Source organism: Mastomys coucha, unplaced genomic scaffold (assembly GCF_008632895.1).
Source record: "Mastomys coucha isolate ucsf_1 unplaced genomic scaffold, UCSF_Mcou_1 pScaffold5, whole genome shotgun sequence".
NCBI lineage: Eukaryota > Metazoa > Chordata > Mammalia > Rodentia > Muridae > Mastomys > Mastomys coucha.
The window spans coordinates 116462913-116484005 of NW_022196911.1; the positions used below are offsets into that span (position 1 = coordinate 116462913).

At 49.9% G+C, this 21093-nt stretch overlaps 1 protein-coding gene across 1 annotated transcript in view; it reads left to right on the top strand.

Annotated features, from left to right (window-relative positions):
• Rptor (regulatory associated protein of MTOR complex 1) overlaps nt 1-21093 on the top strand; it is a 301156-nt gene that overhangs the window by 277809 nt on the left and 2254 nt on the right. Inside the window, exons 25-33 of the mRNA XM_031352079.1 lie at nt 8076-8181; nt 11541-11655; nt 12733-12857; nt 15532-15636; nt 16744-16850; nt 18519-18646; nt 19095-19181; nt 20105-20221; nt 20613-20742. Coding sequence (XP_031207939.1) covers nt 8076-8181; nt 11541-11655; nt 12733-12857; nt 15532-15636; nt 16744-16850; nt 18519-18646; nt 19095-19181; nt 20105-20221; nt 20613-20742 — 1020 coding nt within the window. The remainder of the gene's footprint in view (nt 1-8075; nt 8182-11540; nt 11656-12732; nt 12858-15531; nt 15637-16743; nt 16851-18518; nt 18647-19094; nt 19182-20104; nt 20222-20612; nt 20743-21093) is intronic.

Consider the following 21093-nt stretch of genomic DNA (forward strand, 5'->3'; position numbering starts at 1 on the left):
GTGGCTGAAAGGTACTAAGCCTCCTGAAAGGACAGGAAGGCACCTCTGTCAGACAAGGTTGGACTCATCAGGGAGAACTCCTTTACCCATGGGTCTCCAGAGACTGAGTGGAGAGTACCCGCCCCTCAGGGCCTCTCTGCACAGGCTGCTCTGCACTGCCTATGTCTATATATGTGACATGGCCCATAAGACATAGTAGAAAGACCAACACCAGAGATATGAGCCTGGCAGAGAGGAGCTACATCTGTGAGGAAGACACCAAAATACACATCCTTTCTCAAAGGACCTCACAAGCCCCTCATGGGAAGGGAGCAAGTGCTGCTATCTCCAGACACTGGAGGAACTGCCCAACTCAAGAGTGAAAGACAACACCTCGTTTCCAGAGCCGGAAAAATCCCTGATCCACTCTTCATAAGGGAGGGGGGAGTCACCACACAGCCCACCCTGAGAGCTCTGGAGCAGAGATCTTCCTGATCACCAGCAGGTCAGCTGCCCCCAACAGCTGACCTCCGACAGAGGAGGAAGAACACAGAAGCCTTGAGGCACCCACAGGAGGGCACAAAGTGAGCCCAGCTCAGCTCCACACAGAAGACACCAAGCTGTGTACCCTGCTCTCTGCCATTCTGTACATGAAGTGTAGGACTCATTTAAAAACTATAAAAAGCCCAAAATCGTCAGGCAGGCACTGTCAGGAGACAGAGCGAGTCATAACGAGACTCAAGGCTGAGGCAGCCCAGATGTTGGAGCTAACAGAAACAGAGTGTGAATAACTGAGCAGACAAAAACCGCACAACAGGACGCGTGGCTCACACTTAGATCCCAGCAATTGGGAGGCAGACAGGAGTACTGTCATGAGTTTGAGGCCAGTCTTGGCCATGTGGTGAATTCCAAAATGCCCTGGCTACACAGTAAGACCTTATCATGAAAAACAAATTAAAATACAGAGGCTAATGGGAAAAAGTGGAGAATGTGCATAAAGAGGAATTTTAACCAAATTGGAAACTAAGAAAGAAAGAAAGGGCCCAGTGAGGTGGCTCAGCATGTAAGAGTTCTCACCACTAACCTGACAGCCTGACTTGGCCTCAAGACCACATGGTAGAAAGAAAACTGACTCCTACAAGTGGGCCTCCAGCCTCCACTCTGATGTGTGCATGTTCACGCACACACATCCACACACATAAAATAGGTTTTAAAAAAACGTAGGAGGCTAGAGAGATGGCTCAGTAGTTAAGAGCACTGACTGTTCTTCCAGAGGTTCAGTTCTCAGTAACCACCCGATGCCTTCTTCTAGTGTGTCTGAAAACAGCTACAGTATGCTCATATAATATACTCACACACATACTTACACATACTTTTTAAATAGAAGGTTGCTAGGCTGTGGTGGAACACACCTTTAATCTCAGTACAGGGAGGCAGAGGTAGGTAGATCTCTGTGAGTTCTACTAGTGAGACCCTTGCTCGAAAGACAACAAGATCACGTTTCAGTGGATAAGAAGACCTGCTGTTAAGGTGGTGGTGGTGGTGTTCCTGAAATAGGTCTGTAGACTTCCAACTCTCTCTCCTTGAAAACTGACACATTTGACACTGGATCCCTATGGAAATGTGAAGAACAGAAGACACAACATAAAAGAATAAAAAAGCGGGGCTAGAGAGATGGCTCAGCGGTTAAGAGCACTGATTGTTCTTCCGAATGTCCTGAGTTCAAATCCCAGCAACCACATGGTGGCTCACAACAATCCGTAATGAGATCTGACACCCTCTTCTGGTGTGTCTGAAGACAGCTACAGTGTACTTACACATGATAAATAAATAAACCTTTAAATATAAAAAAAAAAAAGAATAAAAAAGCAAGACGGCTTACACTTCTGATTTCAAACGTACATGTCGACATGTCGGTGCTAATTAAGTGTGATCTGGACATGAGGGCGGCTGGGTAGCAAAGCATGCCTACCATCTCCACTGTGACCATCAACAGAACTGAGGCAGGGCCTTCTAGGCCATGAGCTACCACAGTTCACTTGACGGTAGTCCTCTTGGCTATTAAAGGAAAGACCCTTCATCTCCGCCAGTCACTCACAAAACTTTGTAGTTCAGAACGTTACATTATCAAACAAAACTGCTAGTTTCACCAGTTGTTACCATTTAACGATGCTAGCATTGTAGTGTCCCCACGGGCTCACGCTCTGGGATCCTTGGTTTCCAGCTAGTGGCACTAATTTGGGAGTTGATAAAACCTCGTGAGTTCTGGAGTCACACCCTAGGAAGATGCACCATCTCCGAAGTGAGAAGAACTGTTCTACCACGTGCATCCTGCTATGATGCTTGCTCTGCCTCACCACAGCTCAGGAGCAATGTAGCTCCGGCTGCCCTCAAATTTGTAGCATTTACCTGCCTCAGCCTCCTAAGTACCAGATGACACACATGTGCAGCATTCCTGGTCTTCCCTCTTCTGTCACGCTGTGCATGTGAGAGTTTGGTCTCGGCAGCTGAAGCCTGAGTAACACAATTGGCATCTATGACAAAGCTTTAAAGGAGAAAGGTTGAATGTGGTACAGAAATACAGATGTGGACTCTTCAGTATGCTGTATAAAGGCAGCACCACTTTGATACCAAAACCATGCATTGTAAGAAAGCAAATTGGCCTGGAGAGATGGCTTAGCGGATAAGAGCACTGACTGCTCTTCCAGGGGTCCTGAGTTCAAATCCCAGCAACCACATGGTGGCTCACAAGCATCTGTAATGGGATCCCATGCCCTCTTCTGGTGTGTCTGAAGACTGTAACAGTGTACTCATATATAAAACAAATCTTTTAAAAAAAAAGAGAGAACAAACTGCTGTCCAGTGAACCCCAAATCCTTCACGCAGTATTAAGGAGGCAAAAGCACATTCAAATACTGCTGAGCACATGGACCACCCCACCCATAAGTCACTCAGCTTTAAAGTCAGCCTCCTGTGTGAGAACAGGAGGGTGAAGAAGACAGACCCCACAGCTCTTCATAGCTGCAGAGAAAACGTCTGACAGAGCCCTACAGCCATTCGTGACAAACTCAGCAAACGAGATAGCCCTTCGCCTTGTGAAGGGCGCCTGCTTCTGGGATGAGGTGAGTTGAGTAGGCTTGCTGGACACAGAGGTGTGCTATAGAGCCACCTGCAACCCTGTAAAGAGTAGCTAGAAATTGAAGTGTGACATTGGTGGCATCTGCAATGACACCATAAAACAGAAATGCCTTGGTATAAATTTAAAATTTTTCTGAAAATTATGCTACTGTAAAATAAATAGGAAAGGTCATGTTCATAGATGGGAGTGCACAGTGGCATGCAGGATCTGGGCCTCCCAAAATGGCCACTGAAGTCAGCTCAGCCCCATCAAAGTCTCAGGAACACTGTGTTGGCAGAAACTGACCAGCATAGAATATGGAGAAAAGCAATGAAGTTGCAACAACAAAGGTACAAGGCTCATACTGTCCTACTTCAAGATGGATCTGTGTGGAGCTGGAGCACAGACAGACACACAGACCAATAGGGTAAAATCGAGAACCCAGAGATGGGGCCACACAGGCCGATTCCATTGATTTTCAGCAAAGGTGCAAAAACAGCCCAATTCAGCAGAGACAATTCAAAGACACAGCCTTGATCCCCACTCACACCTTACCAACAAGCAGCAGAGTGATTTGTAGCCTACCTGTGAAACCGCAGGCTATGCAGTTTTGAGTTAGGTAGAGCCTTTAATAAGGTACAAAAAGCAGAAGCCATGCAAGAGAACAAAATGATGCATTGTATTTCATCAAACAGCTCACTTGACCATCCTCAGCTACACAGTACGTTTGTTTTTTTTTAAAGATTTATTTATTGTTATAAATAAGTACACTGTAGTAGCTGTCTTCAGATGTACCAGAAGAGGGTATCAACCCTCATTCACATGGTGGTTGTGAGCCAACATGTGGTTGCTGGGATTTGAACTCAGGACCTTCGGAAGAGCAGCCAGTGCTCTTACCCGCTGAGCCATCTCACCGGTCCTACACCGTACATTTGAACCCAGGCTGGGACACACAAACCCTGCGTCTTAGTTTAGGTTTCATTGATGCTATAAAGCAGCAGCAATACAGCTTGGAGAGGAAAGGGTTATTCAACTAAAGTTTACACAGCACAGTTCACCATCAAAGGAACTCAGGGCAGGAACCTGGAGGCAGGAGCTGCTGCAGAGGCCAGGAAGGCTGTTGTTGTTTGCCGGCTTGCTCCTCGTGCCTTGCTCATTCAGCCTGCCTTCTTATAGAACACAAGACTACCAGCCTGGGATGGCACCACACACAATGTGCTGGGCCCTTCTTATCAATAACTAATTAAGAAAATGGTGGGCAGTGGTGGTGCAGGCCTTTAATCCCAGCACTTGAGAGGCAGAGGCAGGCGGATTTCTGAGTTCGAGGCCAGCCTGGTCTACAGAGTGAGTTCCAAGACAGCCAGGGTTACACAGAGAAACCCTGTCTCGAAAAACCAAAAAAAAGAAAAGAGAAGAGAAGAGAAGAAAAACAAAAAAAAGAAGAGACGAGAAGATGACCTACAGGCTTACCTACAGCCCCGTCTTATGAAGTTATTTTCTCAATTGAGGTGTCCTCCTCTCAGATGACTCTAGCTTCTGTCAAGTTGACATAAAACTAGCCAGCACACCTTTGTTCTGTGTGTAAAGGCACTTGCTACCAAGCCAGATGACCTGAATTCAGTCCTATGTGGTGAGAAGAGAAAACCAACTCTTGCAAGGTGGCACGTGAACCCACATATATACTCACACACTAAAATAAATAAATGTTTAAAAAAATAAAAATTGGGTGGGGGGGAAGGGAGCTGGAGAGATGGCTCAGCAGTTAAGAGCACTGACTGCTCTTCCAAAGGTCCTGAGTTCAATTCCCAGCATGCCTCACAACCATCTGTATGGGATCTGATGCCCTCTTCTGGTGTGTTTGGGAACAGCTACAGTATAGTCATACATAAAATAAATAATTCTTTAAAAAAAAAAAAAGAACAAGAATTGCCTTACGTTAAAAAAATGAAGTTGGTCAGGTATGCTGGTGCACAAACTTGATCCCAGCACCATGAGAGCAGAGACAGGCAGATCTCTGTGAGTTTGATGCCAGCCTGATCTACAGATCAAGTTCCAGGCCAGCCAGAGTTACATGGTGAGACCCTGTCTAAAGAAATGAAAATATTCAGGCCTGGTGGTACACGACTATAATCCCAGTACTCAGGAATCTAAGGTAGGAAGATTGTAAGGTTCTAGGGTAGCCTGGACTACACAGTGAGACCTTGTCTCAAATAATGAGAGGATTTTTCAGTTTCAGTTCTTAAAAGTAACTGAAAAAGATTTGTTCTACATGAGAAACTTTTCAAAATTGATAAGAGAAAAAGCAACAGTACACACAGGTAAAAATATTTGCACACATGCTTCATAAGAAAAATGTAGCTGGCAGATCACATAAGAGGTCAGCAGCATCCATCAGCTCTGAGAGGTCACCACCCATGTTTCAAATGACAGACTCTAAAAACTTGTCAGTTCCCAGTGCTAGCAAAGAACAGGAGCCTCTGAAGACTCCAGCTGTGCTCTCCAGCTGTGCTCTGTACAGGTGATGAGATGTGAGCCCGGCGGTCTTGCTCCTGGCATCTACTCAGAGAGGCCTGTACATGACGTCTGTGTATTCACAGTAGCGAGAAATGTCGTAACCATGCTGTGCTGAGTGGGAACATCTGTATAATCTGTGGATAAACATCTCAGAGCAGGCAAAAGCACGGGGTCAGAAAACAGGTAGACATTCGCCAGAGCCTGGGACGAAGGGACAGACGCGACAAGGACATGGCGGGGACACCCAGACTCTTCCCAGATTGCTGGCAGCCAAGTGAGTTAATATTTGCCTAATCCCAAAACCATACCTAAAGAGGGCAAGCTGGCTGTATGTCAGTCAAATCAACGTGACTAGAGAGAGGCCACTTTCTCTGTTAGCACTCAAGTCATCGCTAATGAGCGTACAAAGGGCACAAATGTACACGCCATTGGCTTGAGCTCTGATCAGTGCTGCAGAGACCATTGCCCACCTGATAGCCCACATAGAGAAAGGATGGCAATGCAGGTAAAGGATGGGGGGTAATGACAGTAATAGTCTCTGGAGAAGAGATGCAGGTCACCTGTCCTCAGCCCACAGGGCCAGTGTTAGCACCTTTCCTTGGGGTCCTCTCCAATTTTGCCTTTGTCCAAGCCTTTTTTCAATCTTGATAGGCACATTCCTTGACATACCATAAGTAATAAGTTATATTTATTGCTTCCCAAGGCACCAAAAGTAAGACATAGCTCCAAGGTCTAGACTCCACACAAGACCTACATATATTTATTGTCTTACTTCCCTGTGTTCCAGGGCCTCAAGGTCTTTGTGACCAGAAAAGGGCTGGGCCTCAGTTTTCAGCTCCCTCTCAGCTGCCTGTGCCTCCACAGGAGGCTTCAGCTGTAATTGGTCTTTCTAAAAAGCCAGGAGGTACAGAACTGACATGTCATACCCTAATCATGTGACACTGCTCCTTAGCCCCCATCCTTGTAGGAGCTGTGCTCAGAGAGGACCTCAGAAGCCAGGCCTGGATGCTTACTTACTAAAAGGCGTTATTTCTCAGACCAGATAGAAATGGGTGAAAAGAGAAAATGCGGGGAGGGTTAATACACAGCCACAAGAAGTAGAGGGGGGTTTGGTCTGTTTGCCAGTCTCATCTAGTCCCTCCATCCTGAGAGCTGGTCACCCCCAGGGATGTCCTGCCTGTGCCTTTTCACAGTGAACTCCTTGCCTCGTCTCAGTGGGCCTTCCTCTGTACTTTGTGCTGCCTATGACAAGTATAGCAGCTCTGCAAGAGAATACTCACTTGTACCCGCTGCGTAGAAGACACAGCAGCACCCTCACCCCTCACTCCCGTGAGACAGAGTCCAGAGCCAGGGTTCTGTCACCAGTGCCAGCTCAAGTGCCAGACTGTCTGACACTCTCCAGGTTTCCAAATGCCTGTGCCTCCCCCACTGTGTCTCCTCAGGCCTAGATTGTCTCTGTTTTGTTGTCTTCGGAGCCTGGGCTGGAGTCTGCCCTGGGTCCACCCCCACATGTGCAGCAGTGGCTCAGTACAGAGCTTCAGAGAGCAGCACCAGGGCCCTCTTCCTGTTCCAAGCACCTTTTAGACCTCTGCTTTTGATCTGCTCCAGAGAAGCTTGGTTTCATTAAAGCGCGTCTCTCTCTTTCTGCACATTGGGTCTGTCAGAGCTGCTTCTTGCTGATGTTCGTATCATTGGTCATTGTCATTTCTTTTCTCAAGTTCAACATTGTCATGAGATAAAATTTGTGCTTCTGAACCCACATTTGCTGCTCTGGAACAGTTTCTAAACTGGTAGCCACTGACAGGGTAACGGGGCCATCTCCCGTGTCCAAATTGGACATCCTCCTCTGGCCCCTAATTTTGTTGTTTGGGTGTGTTTCTTTGTGGGTTTTGAGAAGAAAAAGAAGGGTGCATGGCAATAAAACACTGAAAAGGAAATACAGTCCTGTCTGGGGTCCTCTTCCCTCAGGAAAGCCTCTGTCAAATGCTGTCTCAGTCAGAAGGAAGGGGGTCCTATTTGTTCCTTGAATGACTCAGTGTTTGGGATGTTTAAGAATCAGTGAGTGAGATTTACCCACTTCAGGAAGAGAAGGAAATACACCTGTGTTCTTGAGCAAGCTCAGTTATCAAAGCCAACACCACTGCCTCTGCATAGCCAGAAGCATTTCCCTTGTCTGGGAATCTAAGGCCCCCGGCCCTACAGGCCCATCTTCTCCTGTTATCGGGCTTCAGCCAGGGAACAGACTAGAGGATGCAAACCACCAACACTCAGAGAGTACTGTCATTTGCTTGTGTTTTTGAGACACACTTCTCTGTGTAGCCCAGGCTGGCCTGGAACTCAGCATATAGACCACACTGCCTCAGATCCCCGAGTGCTGGACTCATGTGGATGTGCCCCAGTGCCCAGCTTACGAGTGACTGTCTTGTCCCTGCTGAGCCTAATCCAGTGTTTTCTGTCCTTAAAGATCCCTGAAGAGCACGACCTGGAGAGTCAGATCCGCAAGGAGCGTGAGTGGCGGTTCCTGAGAAACACTAGAGTCAGGAAGCAGGCACAGCAGGTCATCCAGAAGGGTAAGTGCACCTCCCCTCCCAGGGGAGCAGGCCTCCTGCCATGTGTATTCAGGACTGGTGAATCCCCTCAGCCCCCAAGCACTGTGTGTGCTGCTCCTGTAGGCCAGAGCGCTGACTGGTAGAGGCAGCTGGAACAGGGAGGGATGGTGTTGGGGAAAGGAAACTGCCTCAAGGGAAGGGCTTCTACTCAAGGACAGCCCTGCCCTGGGGGTCTCTACTAGCTGGTGACCTTCTGAGAAGCATCACTCCTGGTTTTTGGGATTTCCAGAAGAGAAGTGCAAGCCCTTTCCAGGCCCTGAGCACCATATCTCAGTAGCCACCTGGGACGTCCTTTCCTTGTAACAGAAGTGAGGCCCTAGTTTTGTCCAGCGTGTCTCTACTTTGGCCTTGCAGTGACCACTGGTTCCGCTCTTCCAAACCGTGACAACCACAGCCTCACTGGGCCCTTCCCAGACCTGAAAGCATGCCACATTTGCTCCCTCACATGGTTCTGCTTCCAGCATCATGGGGACATGTCAGCGATCAGCCAAGGACAGTATGCGTGCTGCTGTGGGGGGCTCAAGAGCAAGCTTCTCTCAGCAGATTGCATGGTGTGTGTCCCCCAGGCCTGGAGGACATGCAGGGAGCAGGGCCATGTCAAGCGTAGCCCAGGGTCTTTATCTCCTCTCTTGAGGACTACAGACTGAGGCTCCCCCACCACCCACAGTGCAGTCCCTCCACTCTGACTGCATGAGAATGACAGGTGGCCACTTCATGTGATTTTCTCACAGAGGTAGCTGTGGCTGAGAGTCAGTGTAAGAAGTCTTTGGCCTTCTCCCCTATAGCATAAGTCACAGTTCTGACCATACCTCCCTGTCCTCTGAAACTTAGAAAAAAAAAACACATTACTTGGGGGTTTGTTTGTTTGTTTGTTTGTTTGTTTTTTCGAGACAGGGTTTCTCTGTATAGCCCTGGCTGTCCTGGAACTCACTCTGTAGACCAGGCTCGAACTCAGAAATCCACCTGCCTCTGCCACCCAAGTGCTGGGATTAAAGGCGTGTGCCACCACCGCCCAGCCTGTTACTTGTTAAATTAAGGCTGAGGCCTCAAGAGACAGATTGTCTGCTGTTGACTCATCATGCCTCCCTGGGAGTGCTCTGGGTGTGCAGTGCAGCAACCACCACTAAGGATGTGCAACTAGCAAGCACCCTGTCTGCAGCACCCGGTGGCTCTCCTCTCAGAGCACCCTGTTCACTGTGCTCTCCTAGACAGTATTTCCATAGCATCCCGGGACTGCAGGTCAGGGCACCTAGGGTAAGTTAGTTTCCTGGCACAAGATTGGAAAGTGGGTCTCCCCCACACAGTAACAAGTCTGGGAGTCTCGTGGGCAGCTGCAGAGGCAACACTGTTTCTATTCAAACTGAGGCATACACTGAGAATACAAAGTCAGATGGGGCTAGAAGATGGCTCAGTGGGTAAAGGCTTTGCCTCACCAGTGTGAAGTCCTGAGTCTGAGCCCCAGCACTCAGCATAAAGAGCTAGGCACTGTGATACATGTTGGTAATTGGAGCACTGGTAAGGCTGAGGCAGGCATTACTGGCGGGCCAGCCTAGCCTAACTGATGAGCCGCTATCTCATCTACAAGGTACATGGTTTCTGAAGAATGATCACCCAAGGTTTAAAACACACACACACACACACACACACACACACACACACGCACACACACGCACACACGTTTTTCTAGACAAAAGACAAGTGTTCTTTGTAGTCTTTAAGAAAAGAGGTAAGTTTATCAAAAGCACACAAAAGAAGGTGCTAGAGGAGGAGCCCAGTGGTGGAACAGTTGCATGACAGGTGGGGGCCTGGGCTTACACAAACTGAAGTCAGTGAATGGTCTGACAGCTCAAGTAGGATGGAGACAGAGGAGCCCAGTGCTGAGGGGACTGCAGCGCCTTCCTCCAGTGCCCCAGGTTCAGTGTCTCTTATTTAGTGCAGGTTTTTATTTGTTTGACAGCCAGGAACAACCTGGGAATGATGCCGTGGGTTGGGTGGAGATGGCTGCAAAAGTACAGGCCAAGCCCCAGGATGGGGCCATACCACGGACCGGGATTTCTCGCGGGGTCCCTGTTCCGCGGGATTCTGGCCAGGTGGGCACGGGATTCGGCTTTGACAAACAGACTACACACGGGTGGTGTAAAATCTGAGTGTATTTCTTTAAATATTACATGAGGCTGACTTTCCTTGAAGTTTTCGCCTCAAATACCGCCATCACACAAGTGTGCGTGGTGGCAGGGCCAGGAAAGTCCTGAGCAAGGGTGACTTCCCTAAGGCGTGGTGACCTGGGCCGACTACCACACACTTGCTGTTTCCATCTCTGCGAAAAGTATTAGCTGGTAGAACATTCTCCTGATCTTGCACTGCTCATAACTGTGCCACTCCTGGAGTCCTCAACAACCACAACCACAACAGACATAACTGAGAATGTGGGTGCTCTAGGCTGACAACTTGTCCCACTGCAGACCAAGGAGCCCCCTTCCTCCACACGCACGTACCCAGAGACACACACGGACACACATACGGACACAGACACACGCACGCGCATGGACACACACACACCATTTTCCCTCCTTCCTGTGTTCTGAAAGGAGCACTCAGAGGACAGACACCATCTCAGAGCAGTGCCCCTGGCTGGACAATGTGAGAGACATCTCTGTGCTGCTGTCCTAGAGCCCTGTGTGCAGCATAGACAGAGGAGATCCTGGTGCATAGCTACTCAAGGACTGCTTTCTGCCAGCACTAAACTCACTACTCTCCCCATGATCACACAGGGCCTCCTGGTTAGAGCAGAAGGCTTCCCTCTGCCTACCCAAGTGTATTCACTGCCTAACGAGATGTATGCTCCCTGAAGCACCCTCTCAGAAACACAGAGGTCCTCGCAGGTATCTGGGGCCAAGGCAGAACGTGCTGTCCTTCCAAGAGGATGCAGATCAGCTAATGTGTGGGGCCTAGTGAGAAAACCTTGTCCCCTGCTGTGACCTTCACCCCTGTGACTTTTGTCTAGTTGCTTCCCAGACTAAAAACACCTGGGATCCCACCTGGGTCTTGAGTGGTAGTAGCCACACACTCCTTCATCCTGATAGCACACTCTTCAGAATCAGTGAAGTTCCTCTACTAAGTATTGATCAAAGGCACGTCAGTGTCTAGTTCTGCCAGAAGCTGTAAGACAGAGCCAAACAAAGGCATAGACCCCAGAGCTGTGGATGCCTCAGTGTGTGCTTTCAGCCTTCTCTTTGATCCCAATTGTCCCCTGCTTCAACTCTCCTGAAGACAATATCAGTGTTACTGTAGATGAAAGCCTTGCTCCAATTCTCTTACAGGCATCACCAGACTGGACGATCAGATCTTTCTGAACAGGAACCCCGGCGTTCCCTCTGTGGTCAAATTCCATCCCTTTACACCATGCATAGCTGTCGCAGACAAGGACAGCATCTGGTAGGCTCCGGTTCACCCTGCTATCTTCTCTCCCTGCTGCACTTATGAGGCCCACCTTATTCTGGACTCACCTGAGCTTCCCTAGTAAAGAATAGGCTGGGTACACAGTTTGTTCCTTGCCTGTGCTGCAGAGAATCCCTAAGAGAGAATGGAGTTTTGTTTTGGGGTTTGTTTGTTTGTTTTGTTTTTGCTTTTTTACTTTATGTGCTTTGGTGCTTTGCTTGCATGTGTCTCTGTGAAGAGGTCAGAACTCTTAAAGTCAGAGTTACAGACTCTGACTATAATTGCCATGTAGCTTGAACCACCAAGTGGTTGCTGGGAATTGAACCCAGGTCCTCTGAAAGAGCATCCATTGCTCTTAACCACTGTGCCATCCTGAGAGAATAGAGTATAGTTTGTACAGGGTTCTAACCTAGGGCAGTGAGGAACCTGCCCATTTAGTGCATTCATGGTTTTTACACTTTCTTCCTTGTTAAGTTGTAAGCTGTGTGTAACAGGAAACTGACCATCTTAACCATGTGCTGTCAGTGCACATGGATCCCACGCCCACCTCTAGAGTGTTCTTCCCTACAAAAGCTGCCCAGTGGACACTAATCCCTTCCCTCGGGCGCCATCAGCACCATCCTCTTTGTGTCTGAACATGGTGCCTCTGGGGACCTCCTGAATGGAACCTTGTAGTATTTGTCCTTTTGTGACTGGCGTTTTTCACTTTTCCTTCATGGTTCACTCATCCTGTAGCATCTTCCACATTTCCTCCTTCTCAGGGCCTGGTAATGTTGTGTTGTAAGGCTCTCCCACACTGTGCAGCTGTCAGGGTACCTGGGTGTCAGATCACTATCGTCTGAGGCCCCTGCTTTCAGTTACATGGGCGTGGACCAGAGATGGACTGCTGCATCGTAGTCTTCCTTAGCGACCGTACTGTATCCCTCCCACCTGCACTACACAAGGCTCTTCACTCACACTGGCCAGTTTCTGTTCTGCTCTGATTGCAGCCACCCACAGCATAAGGCTGTGCCCCCCTGGGGTCTGGGCCATGTTTCCCTAGTGACTGTCTTTCTGTCTTCTCTCTCATTCAAGTTTTTGGGACTGGGAAAAAGGAGAGAAGCTAGACTATTTCCACAATGGCAACCCTCGGTACACCAGGGTCACCGCCATGGAGTACCTCAATGGGCAGGACTGCTCCTTGCTGCTGACAGCCACAGGTGAGTAACACGCTATAGCCCAGGCCTGGACGTGTGAGGGAAAGGGCAGGAACACAAGCAACATGTTGGTCAGGGCTCTGGGACCATCTTCTCATCAAGCGTCGCTGGCCCTTCCTTCCATGACTGGAAATACCATGTCAGCCTCTGCCCCCCAACCTTCATGAGGGACCCATGGGAGTTCCGGATCTACACGAAAGTAAGGGAGGACACTATAGGTCATAATGCCCTCCAGGGCCCATGCTTCCCCCAACCTCTGGTGTCATCAGCTCCCCTCCTCCCTTGGCTCCCACACCAGGTCCAGCCATCTTTGGCGGACCAGCTTCCTTCTTTTGAAGGTGGGTGAGAACTGTTTCTGAAGCAGGAACGGCTCCCACTCTGAGTTCTTAGTTTGTTCTGACTTTTCACCTGAAGTGTCGTTTTGAACAAGGTGCCTTCCCCAGGCTGCACTTGGTTTATTTTCTGTTGTTGTTTTGTGTTGTATCCCTTTGTTTAAGACAAGGTCTCTTGTAGCCCAGTCCAGCTTCAAGCTCACTGTACAGCTAAAGATGACCTTGAAATCCTGACCATCTTTGTCTCTCCCCAAATCTAGAATAGTAGTTGAGTGTTACTCTACCCCCATGCTATACAGTGCTATGAGCTGAACCTGGAGCTGCACGCTTGCACAGTGAGCTCTCTTCCAACTGAGCTGCACCCGACTACAGTTGCTCTAGCACTTTAAGGCATGGTTCCTGGGTCGGGGCGGTTTGGTGGCAGTGTGCTTGCCTGGCATCACACAACCCTGTGCTGTCACACCAAATAAAGTCACACCAATAAAGTCACACCAAAACTGATGACCTGCAGCTGATGTCAGATAGAAAGATGAGCATGACGCTAATGGAGGTGTCCTGAGCCCACTGTCCTCATCTTGGGCCTGGACTTGGTGCCTAAGCCACTGAAACCATTGGTGTCTTGAGCATGATTTACAAATACATGGGCCGGGCGGTGGTGGCGCACACCTTTTATCCCAGCACTTGGAAGGCAGAGGCAGGCGGATCTCTGAGTTCAAGGCCAGCCTGGTCTACAGAGTAAGTTCCAGGACAGCCAGGGCTATACAGAGAAACCCTGTCTCAAAAAAAAACAAAAAACAAAACAAAAAAAAACAATGAATACATGGTTTATTGTTCACACTTAAAAAGGGAAACATGGGCTGGAGACATGGCTCAGTGGTTAAGAGCACTGACAGCTCTTCCAGAGGTCCTGAGTTCAAATCCCAGCAACCACATGGTGGCTCACAACCATCTGTAATGAGATCTGATGCCCTCTTCTGGTGTGTCTGAAGACAGCTACAGTGTACTCATATATAATAAATAAATAAATCTTTAAAAGGGGGGAACAACTTGCAGTGAATTAATCCAACAGCCTGACAGTCCATCCCTAAGTGATGTAGTTGATACCCAGAGGCAGAATTTACAGACAGCAGCTAGAGCTGGCCCAAGTGGCTCTCAAGTCCTACAGCCCCATTACACAGCAAGCTGCCACATCCACACCCACTGGTGAGGGAAGGACAGCGAGTGGTGCTGGTTCTCCAGATGCTCCGAGAGGGATGCTCTTTGAGAGTGGTAGAGGCTGGCTTAACAGCCTTAGTCATGCTTATCCAGGTCAGCCAGTGTATCAGACACTTAGCAGTCACCAAGGTCACAGAACCAGGCCAGAAACAGAAGATCCTGGTGGGATATGTGGTCACTGGAAGGGTCACTTATTGCTAGATTACATGGCTCATGCATGTTAGGTGCATTAGAGACCAGCATCTGCCGAGCTGCCTGGAGTCTGGGCTTTTATGGCCTTTCAGAGGCTCCACTTGTCCTTGCAGATTGCCTAGTTAGTGTCTACTACTGATTGTTGTGAGCTGCCTGCTCCCCAGGGCATTGATGGTTACACCCACGTGCTCACTTCAACACCAGCACATTCTGGTGACAGGATGTTGAGTGGGCATGCCTCCATCTTGCTTTCTTGTTTGTTTTAGTGTTTGCTACACTAAAAAATTGCCCCATTTCCTTTTTAAGTGAAAACATGTGGCCATAAAAGACACTATCTAGCAATGCCACCTCAGGACCCACAGCATCAGCGCTGTCCAGGAATGACCTATGCCCAGTGGGATTAGGTACCCTCAAGGCATAGCTAAGGCTAGAAGAGAGGTCAGGGTCAGGTTGAGAGTCCAGGGCACCAAATAGGAGGAAGTGGAGAGGAGAGGAAGAAAGAGAAGGAAGGGGGAGGCATCAAAATGGCTCAGTCATTCTCTCAAGGGAGAGGCAAAGGACAGGCCCTAAAGCACAGCAGATGGGGTCTCGTGTGTTGTGGTCTGGAGATCCGTGCATCAGACACCGCTCAGAGCCTGGCCCTGGGGAAGGATGGGGAAGGACCTCCAGTTCTCCCCCTGCTTCCCTGCCACAGGACACAACAGTTTGTGCTGCTGGCTCTGGGAAGGAGAGCTAGCCATACCACCAAACCACTGACATGTGGCCTGTGGCTTCCAGTGCGGGCTCTGCCGTGGCCCCACTCCCTTTACAGCTATCTTTGCTGGTTGCTCACATCAGAATAGCAGGAATAGGCATTGAGAACACTGCAGCTGGGAGGTGGAGACAGGGGTGGGGCACAACCTCTAGGCCACGGGTTACACTGCTTTCTCCTTTCCTAGATGATGGTGCCATCAGGGTCTGGAAAAATTTTGCTGATTTGGAAAAGAATCCAGAGATGGTGACTGCGTGGCAAGGGCTCTCAGACATGCTTCCAACAACACGAGGTAGGTCGGGCTCTCAGACCCATTGCCGACAGCATGAGCTGGGTCTTGACTCCTCAGAAGAAGGCCGTCTGGAACTGTAAAACAGAGTTCTGATGCCTCCAGGACACCCGTTCACTTCTGAGGTTCCAAAGTCACCCAGTGATCTCCCCTAGAAGCCACAAGAACAGGTAACCCTCAAGGATTTCAGTGCTCTGCCATGTTCTCAGTTTGGCCAAGTCACAGGCAGCACTGCAGGTAGTTAGATGTGGCTTGGAAAAGCACCTTTGCTGGTTGGTGACAGCAGGCTGGCATGGTGTCTGTCCACTTTGCTAGCTATGTTCTTTCCCAGGACCACTGAGTAGTAATCTGCTCCTGGGTGGTAGAGCCTTGCCACACTCACACCTGCCTGGGCTGGAGGGACCCGTGGCCACCAGAGCTATAAGGAGGGAAACCTGAGTGGCTTGTGGCTTTCTTGTGGGAAGTCAGGACTGACTGAGATGAGGAATGAGTGAAGCCCCAAGGGTCCACACATAATGTCAGCTTGACCATGCCTGTGTCTGCTTCACCAGAGGATAACAAAGCATTCATGTTTTCTTGCCAGCCACCATAGGTGTGCCTTGTGTACAGACACTTGGCTCTGATGGAGGTACATGCCCATGTGAGCAGAATGACCTTTTGAGAACTCCTGCCTCAGTAGCTGGGCTGATAGCACATGCTGTTCACCCTGCCAAGAGCTTGGTTCTGTTGTGTTTGCCTGCTCGTCACGTCTGGGTACTCCAGATGCTCTCCTCAGCATCCTACGCTGTGCTAGAGCGTCCAGGTGGCCCGGGGCCTGTCTAAGAGAACTGGGACCTTGGTGGTCTGACCTGACCTGGAGGCCACTGAAAGGTGACCTGCTATTTATGTCTCAGAGTTACAGAAGATATGTCTGGTGGACAGAAATTCTGAGACCCTGTTGTCCTGTGATTCAGTGCAATGGATGGGTGGAATGTATAAGGTTCTAGGAGAGCACAGAGCTCATCTGAGCATTGGTACAGTAACCTGGTCTTACATGAGTAAGAGGATGCCCAGTATGGCCCCATCTTGCCTGAGCCATTCTTTGACATAGTGACGCCACTGTTTCCCCAGGAGCTGGGATGGTGGTAGACTGGGAACAAGAAACTGGCCTCCTCATGAGCTCAGGGGACGTGCGCATTGTCCGGATCTGGGATACTGACCGGGAGACGAAGGTGCAGGTAACCACTCCAGGCCCCTGCGCAGACCCCACGCTTCACCATGCCTACAACTGCATCCTCACACTCACAAAATAGATCCCGTCCTCATCAGTCAGTGACTGCCGTCCAGATATCTGTGTGGGGAGGCAGATGGGGAGGTGGCATCTTGCTGCCAGGTGAAAAGCTAATTACTCCTGGACACACATTGATTGTGGCACTTTGACCCTGCATTACAGCAATAATTAAGGTTATGCTAACCCTAATTATTTCCAAATATTGTTTTCTCCATGCAAATTAGGGAATATCAGAAATCAGTAGGGTGAAGTATCTTCTATGAGAACCATGAACTGAATCAGTAGGGTGGAGTATCTTCTATGAGAACCATTAACTGTTTAATGTGTCTCCTTACCCTGTGGTGCTGCGTACAGAAGGCAGGGCCCTGTGTATGCTAAACACCTCCCCATGCTGCGCCTGAGCTAGAGTTCAGCTCCTTACTTAAACCATGTTTAATTTTCAAGGTTGTTTGTTTGGTTTTTGAGACATAATCTTACTGTGTAGACCAGTCCAGCTCCAAAATTCCATTTTAATAGAGTGTATTGGTTTTGCCTCAGATACCTGGGCTTCCTGGCCAGAGTCCAATTGCACTTACCTCCTTCAGGTCCAAGGCAGAAATCACAGATACTCTAAGGACAATATCCAGATAACTGAGGGATGTCTGTCTTCCTGGTGCCCAAAGACACATGGAACATAGACTAGGCCTCCACATTCCCCAACCTGCCCTGCCAAAGTGGAAGCCTGGACAAATCATGGATATGTCACAGAACAGAGGGGCAGAGACAGGCAGGAGTGACAAGAGCTGGCAAGACTTGAAGGCTGTTCACCAGCACCTGCTAGAAGCTTCCATGCCTCCGCAAGCCCCACAGTGCCACCAAACAGTTAAACCCTGTCTTTCAGGGTCCCTGTCCCTATGGGGAGATAGTGCCAGATTACTTCTACTCCTGAGAGTCCTGTGAGGGACCCTGCGGGGCTCCTGCAGGTACAGGGCCTCCTTGGGAGGCATCACGTCAGCTGCAAAGGCAGGAATGGGGCTCTGTCACAACCTCCCCCACTCACACCCCTCCCCACCCGGAGGGTTCCTCTCAAGCTCACCCCATCTGATTAGAAAGCACTTTTCCCTCTGAGACCCATTTCCAGCTCCCATTCCTCTTGCTTCCATTCATCACCCCTTGCCCTTCTGCAGTATTTATGGCCACCACAGGGAACAGAGAAGCCTTTCCTGAGCTCTTCCCTGGCTAATTAGGGGCTTGAGGAGAGAGCTAACATCCCTGCCAAAATGTGCTTCGGCTTTCTTTTCAGGAAAGGGAGCGATTGCTGGAAAGTTTAATTGGCACTGAGAGCCAGGCATCCCCACAGTTGCCTTCCAGGCTATGCCCAGGCACAGGCTCATAGGCTCTCCTCCACCTGCTTGGTAGGCACAGGCTCAGGGCATGACAGACTCAAGACGCTCACACAGATCGGGGCATGACTGATGCCCTGTGAGCCCTGCACTATCCTTGGCCCAGTTCCTCAGGCCTGTGATAGCCTTGCAGGTGGAGACCAGTTTCCCAGTCTGAGAGAGAAGAGGCCATCTCCACAGAACACAACTGCAGCCAGCTCAAGACTCCTCACTGCTGTCTTTCTTGGGCTTAGGACATCCCCACGGGGGCTGACAGCTGTGTGACAAGTCTGTCTTGTGATTCACACCGCTCACTCATTGTGGCTGGCCTGGGTGATGGCTCAATCCGTGTCTACGACAGGAGGATGGCACTCAGTGAATGGTAACTATCCCATCTCCCCTCTCCTTAGCACTGTTCAAGCTCCTTCCAGATGGCAGAGGCCACCCCACTAGATCAGATTGCTCTGTGAGCACGAAGTGTCGTCAGCAGAGCAGAGAAAACGGCACCTAGGGCTAGAGAGACAGCTCAGTGCGGTCAGCCTTCACCTTTAACTACCTGGCTTCCTCAAGGACCAGGTCTGCCTCATCTCAAAATGGCACCAAGGCTTCAAGGCCCAAACTGGGGAAACGGAGGATAGAGAAATGAGGGGGTGGCCAGGACAGCCTTGCTAGCACCTCCTCTCTTCTGGGTATCCTCTTAAGCCTCAGCCCCAAGGGCAGGGTTGCCAGCTCCAGTTCACACCACTCCTCCTAGCCCTACCTGCAGTTCCCTGAGCAACTGGGAAGAGGATCTGGGCTGGGCCAGTCTTGACCACACCTTCCTCCTTTAGCCGGGTCATGACTTACCGAGAGCACACAGCATGGGTGGTAAAGGCCTACCTGCAGAAGCACCCTGAGGGCCACATCGTGAGTGTGAGGTAAGGAGCAAAATATGCATGAGACATTTGCTATGAAAACATTATTTTTCTTCCATTTAAATATGTCCTTGGTATTTAAATAGCTAGGGACCCTTGGCATTTCAGGGCAGTAATTGACTCTGCTCTGTGACTGGCCTGAAAGGTCAGAGTGCAGAGCAAGAGTGAGGGTGGCCTGGGCTGGGCTGAAGGAGGAGATGTGCAGGCAGATGTGTCCCTCACAGGAGCACCAAAGCAGAATGCACCGGGCGGGCGGCACGTTGCCACCTTGTCGCCAGCCAGCTTGTGAACATAAACTCGGGCCTGCTGCTCAATAAATACTGTGCTAAGAGCAGTGGATCTGCATCTGCTGTTAAAGGGACAGCAAAGCATAATTCACTGTCACAAAGCCACCACTTCTTCAGCGAGATGTGCTTTCCTCCCTGTCTGTGGCATAAAGCAAAGCATAATTGTTGGAATGGACGTAGAAGCAGAAGGCTTGGAGCCTAGGTGAGGTGACCTGGCCCCTGTGGGGCTGAGCATCCACTAGGCCCCCTCTGCCATTTCTGCCTCTGACAACTCTGTTCCTGGACTTGCTTGTAATCTCTTTTCTGACCCGGGTGTGTCCTGCTTGATGTGAGCATGGCAGCTCCCTTTAGTCAATCCTAGCCTTTTCTGGCTTGAGAAGGGCAGTTTGATAGGAACCCTGGCTGCCAAGACGAGTGGGGTGGTACAATGTGGGGATCTGGGCTCCACCTGGTAGGCCTTTGGAGGGGTCCTGCGAGGGAGTCTATATGGCTTTGGCCTTACCAGCATGTGCGAGTGGACATTGAAACTTTTCACGGCCAGTTATGCCATCCTTCAGAGCCAGGTCCCTTCCCATAGAGGCTCTAGGTAGTACCCCTAAGGTTGCCACCAGCAAGCATCAGCCTGGTCCTTTCTCACAGTGTCAATGGAGACGTGCGCTTCTTCGATCCTCGGATGCCTGAGTCTGTGAATGTAATGCAGATTGTGAAGGGGCTGACAGCCCTCGACATCCACCCCCAGGCAAACCTGATCGCCTGGTAGGTACCCTGCCTCCGTGCAGCCCCTTGCTTCTAAGCAAAAGGCCCTTCCGGAGTGCATAGCCTTTGGCTCTGTCCTCCACAGTGCCTTTGAAAGAACAGTCTGGAGGGTGTAACTGTATTACCATGAAATAAAAACATATGTCTCCCCTGCCTTATCCAGTTTTGAGAACAAACACCTGCCCCCTGGCATCTCTGGGGACAGGCCTGGTTCTTCCTCTTGACAGTAACAGATGAGTAGCCACTTCCTGCCTCAGGGTGACACACAAATGGACCTCCTGGCCTGTGGCTCCACATGCAGTAACTCTCAGCCAGCCCCTTGGACTGTCTTTCTCCTGCACCACAGGGAGACAGAAACTAATATCCTGACCATCTTTCCTCCCTGCTACAGTGGCTCCATGAACCAGTTCACAGCCATCTACAACGGAAATGGGGAGCTGATCAACAACATCAAATACTATGATGGGTTCATGGGCCAGCGAGTCGGGGCCATCAGCTGCCTGGCTTTCCACCCACACTGGGTCTGTACCTTCACTCCTGGGTTTCTGGGAAGGGGGCAGGGGGGCAAGGAGGGGAGTAAGCCAGGCAGCCTGGACTCCTCCTTTCTGACTCTAAAACTATAAAGGACTAAGATCTGCTAGGCCTGGGGTGTCCAGGAAAGCATTGCCCTGCCTCCTGGAAATCAAACCCAAACTCAGGGAGAAACAGCTAGTGTCCTCTGGCTTGGGGAACAATAGAAAAGTATCACTGGGCACTTGTGTCCATAACTGTAATCACTCGCATGGGTTGGTGGTGGTTAGGGTTTGCAGAGTGGGCTCCACAGGAGCCTGTGTGTAGCACTGTTGAAGTGCACAGCATCAGATTCTCAGAAC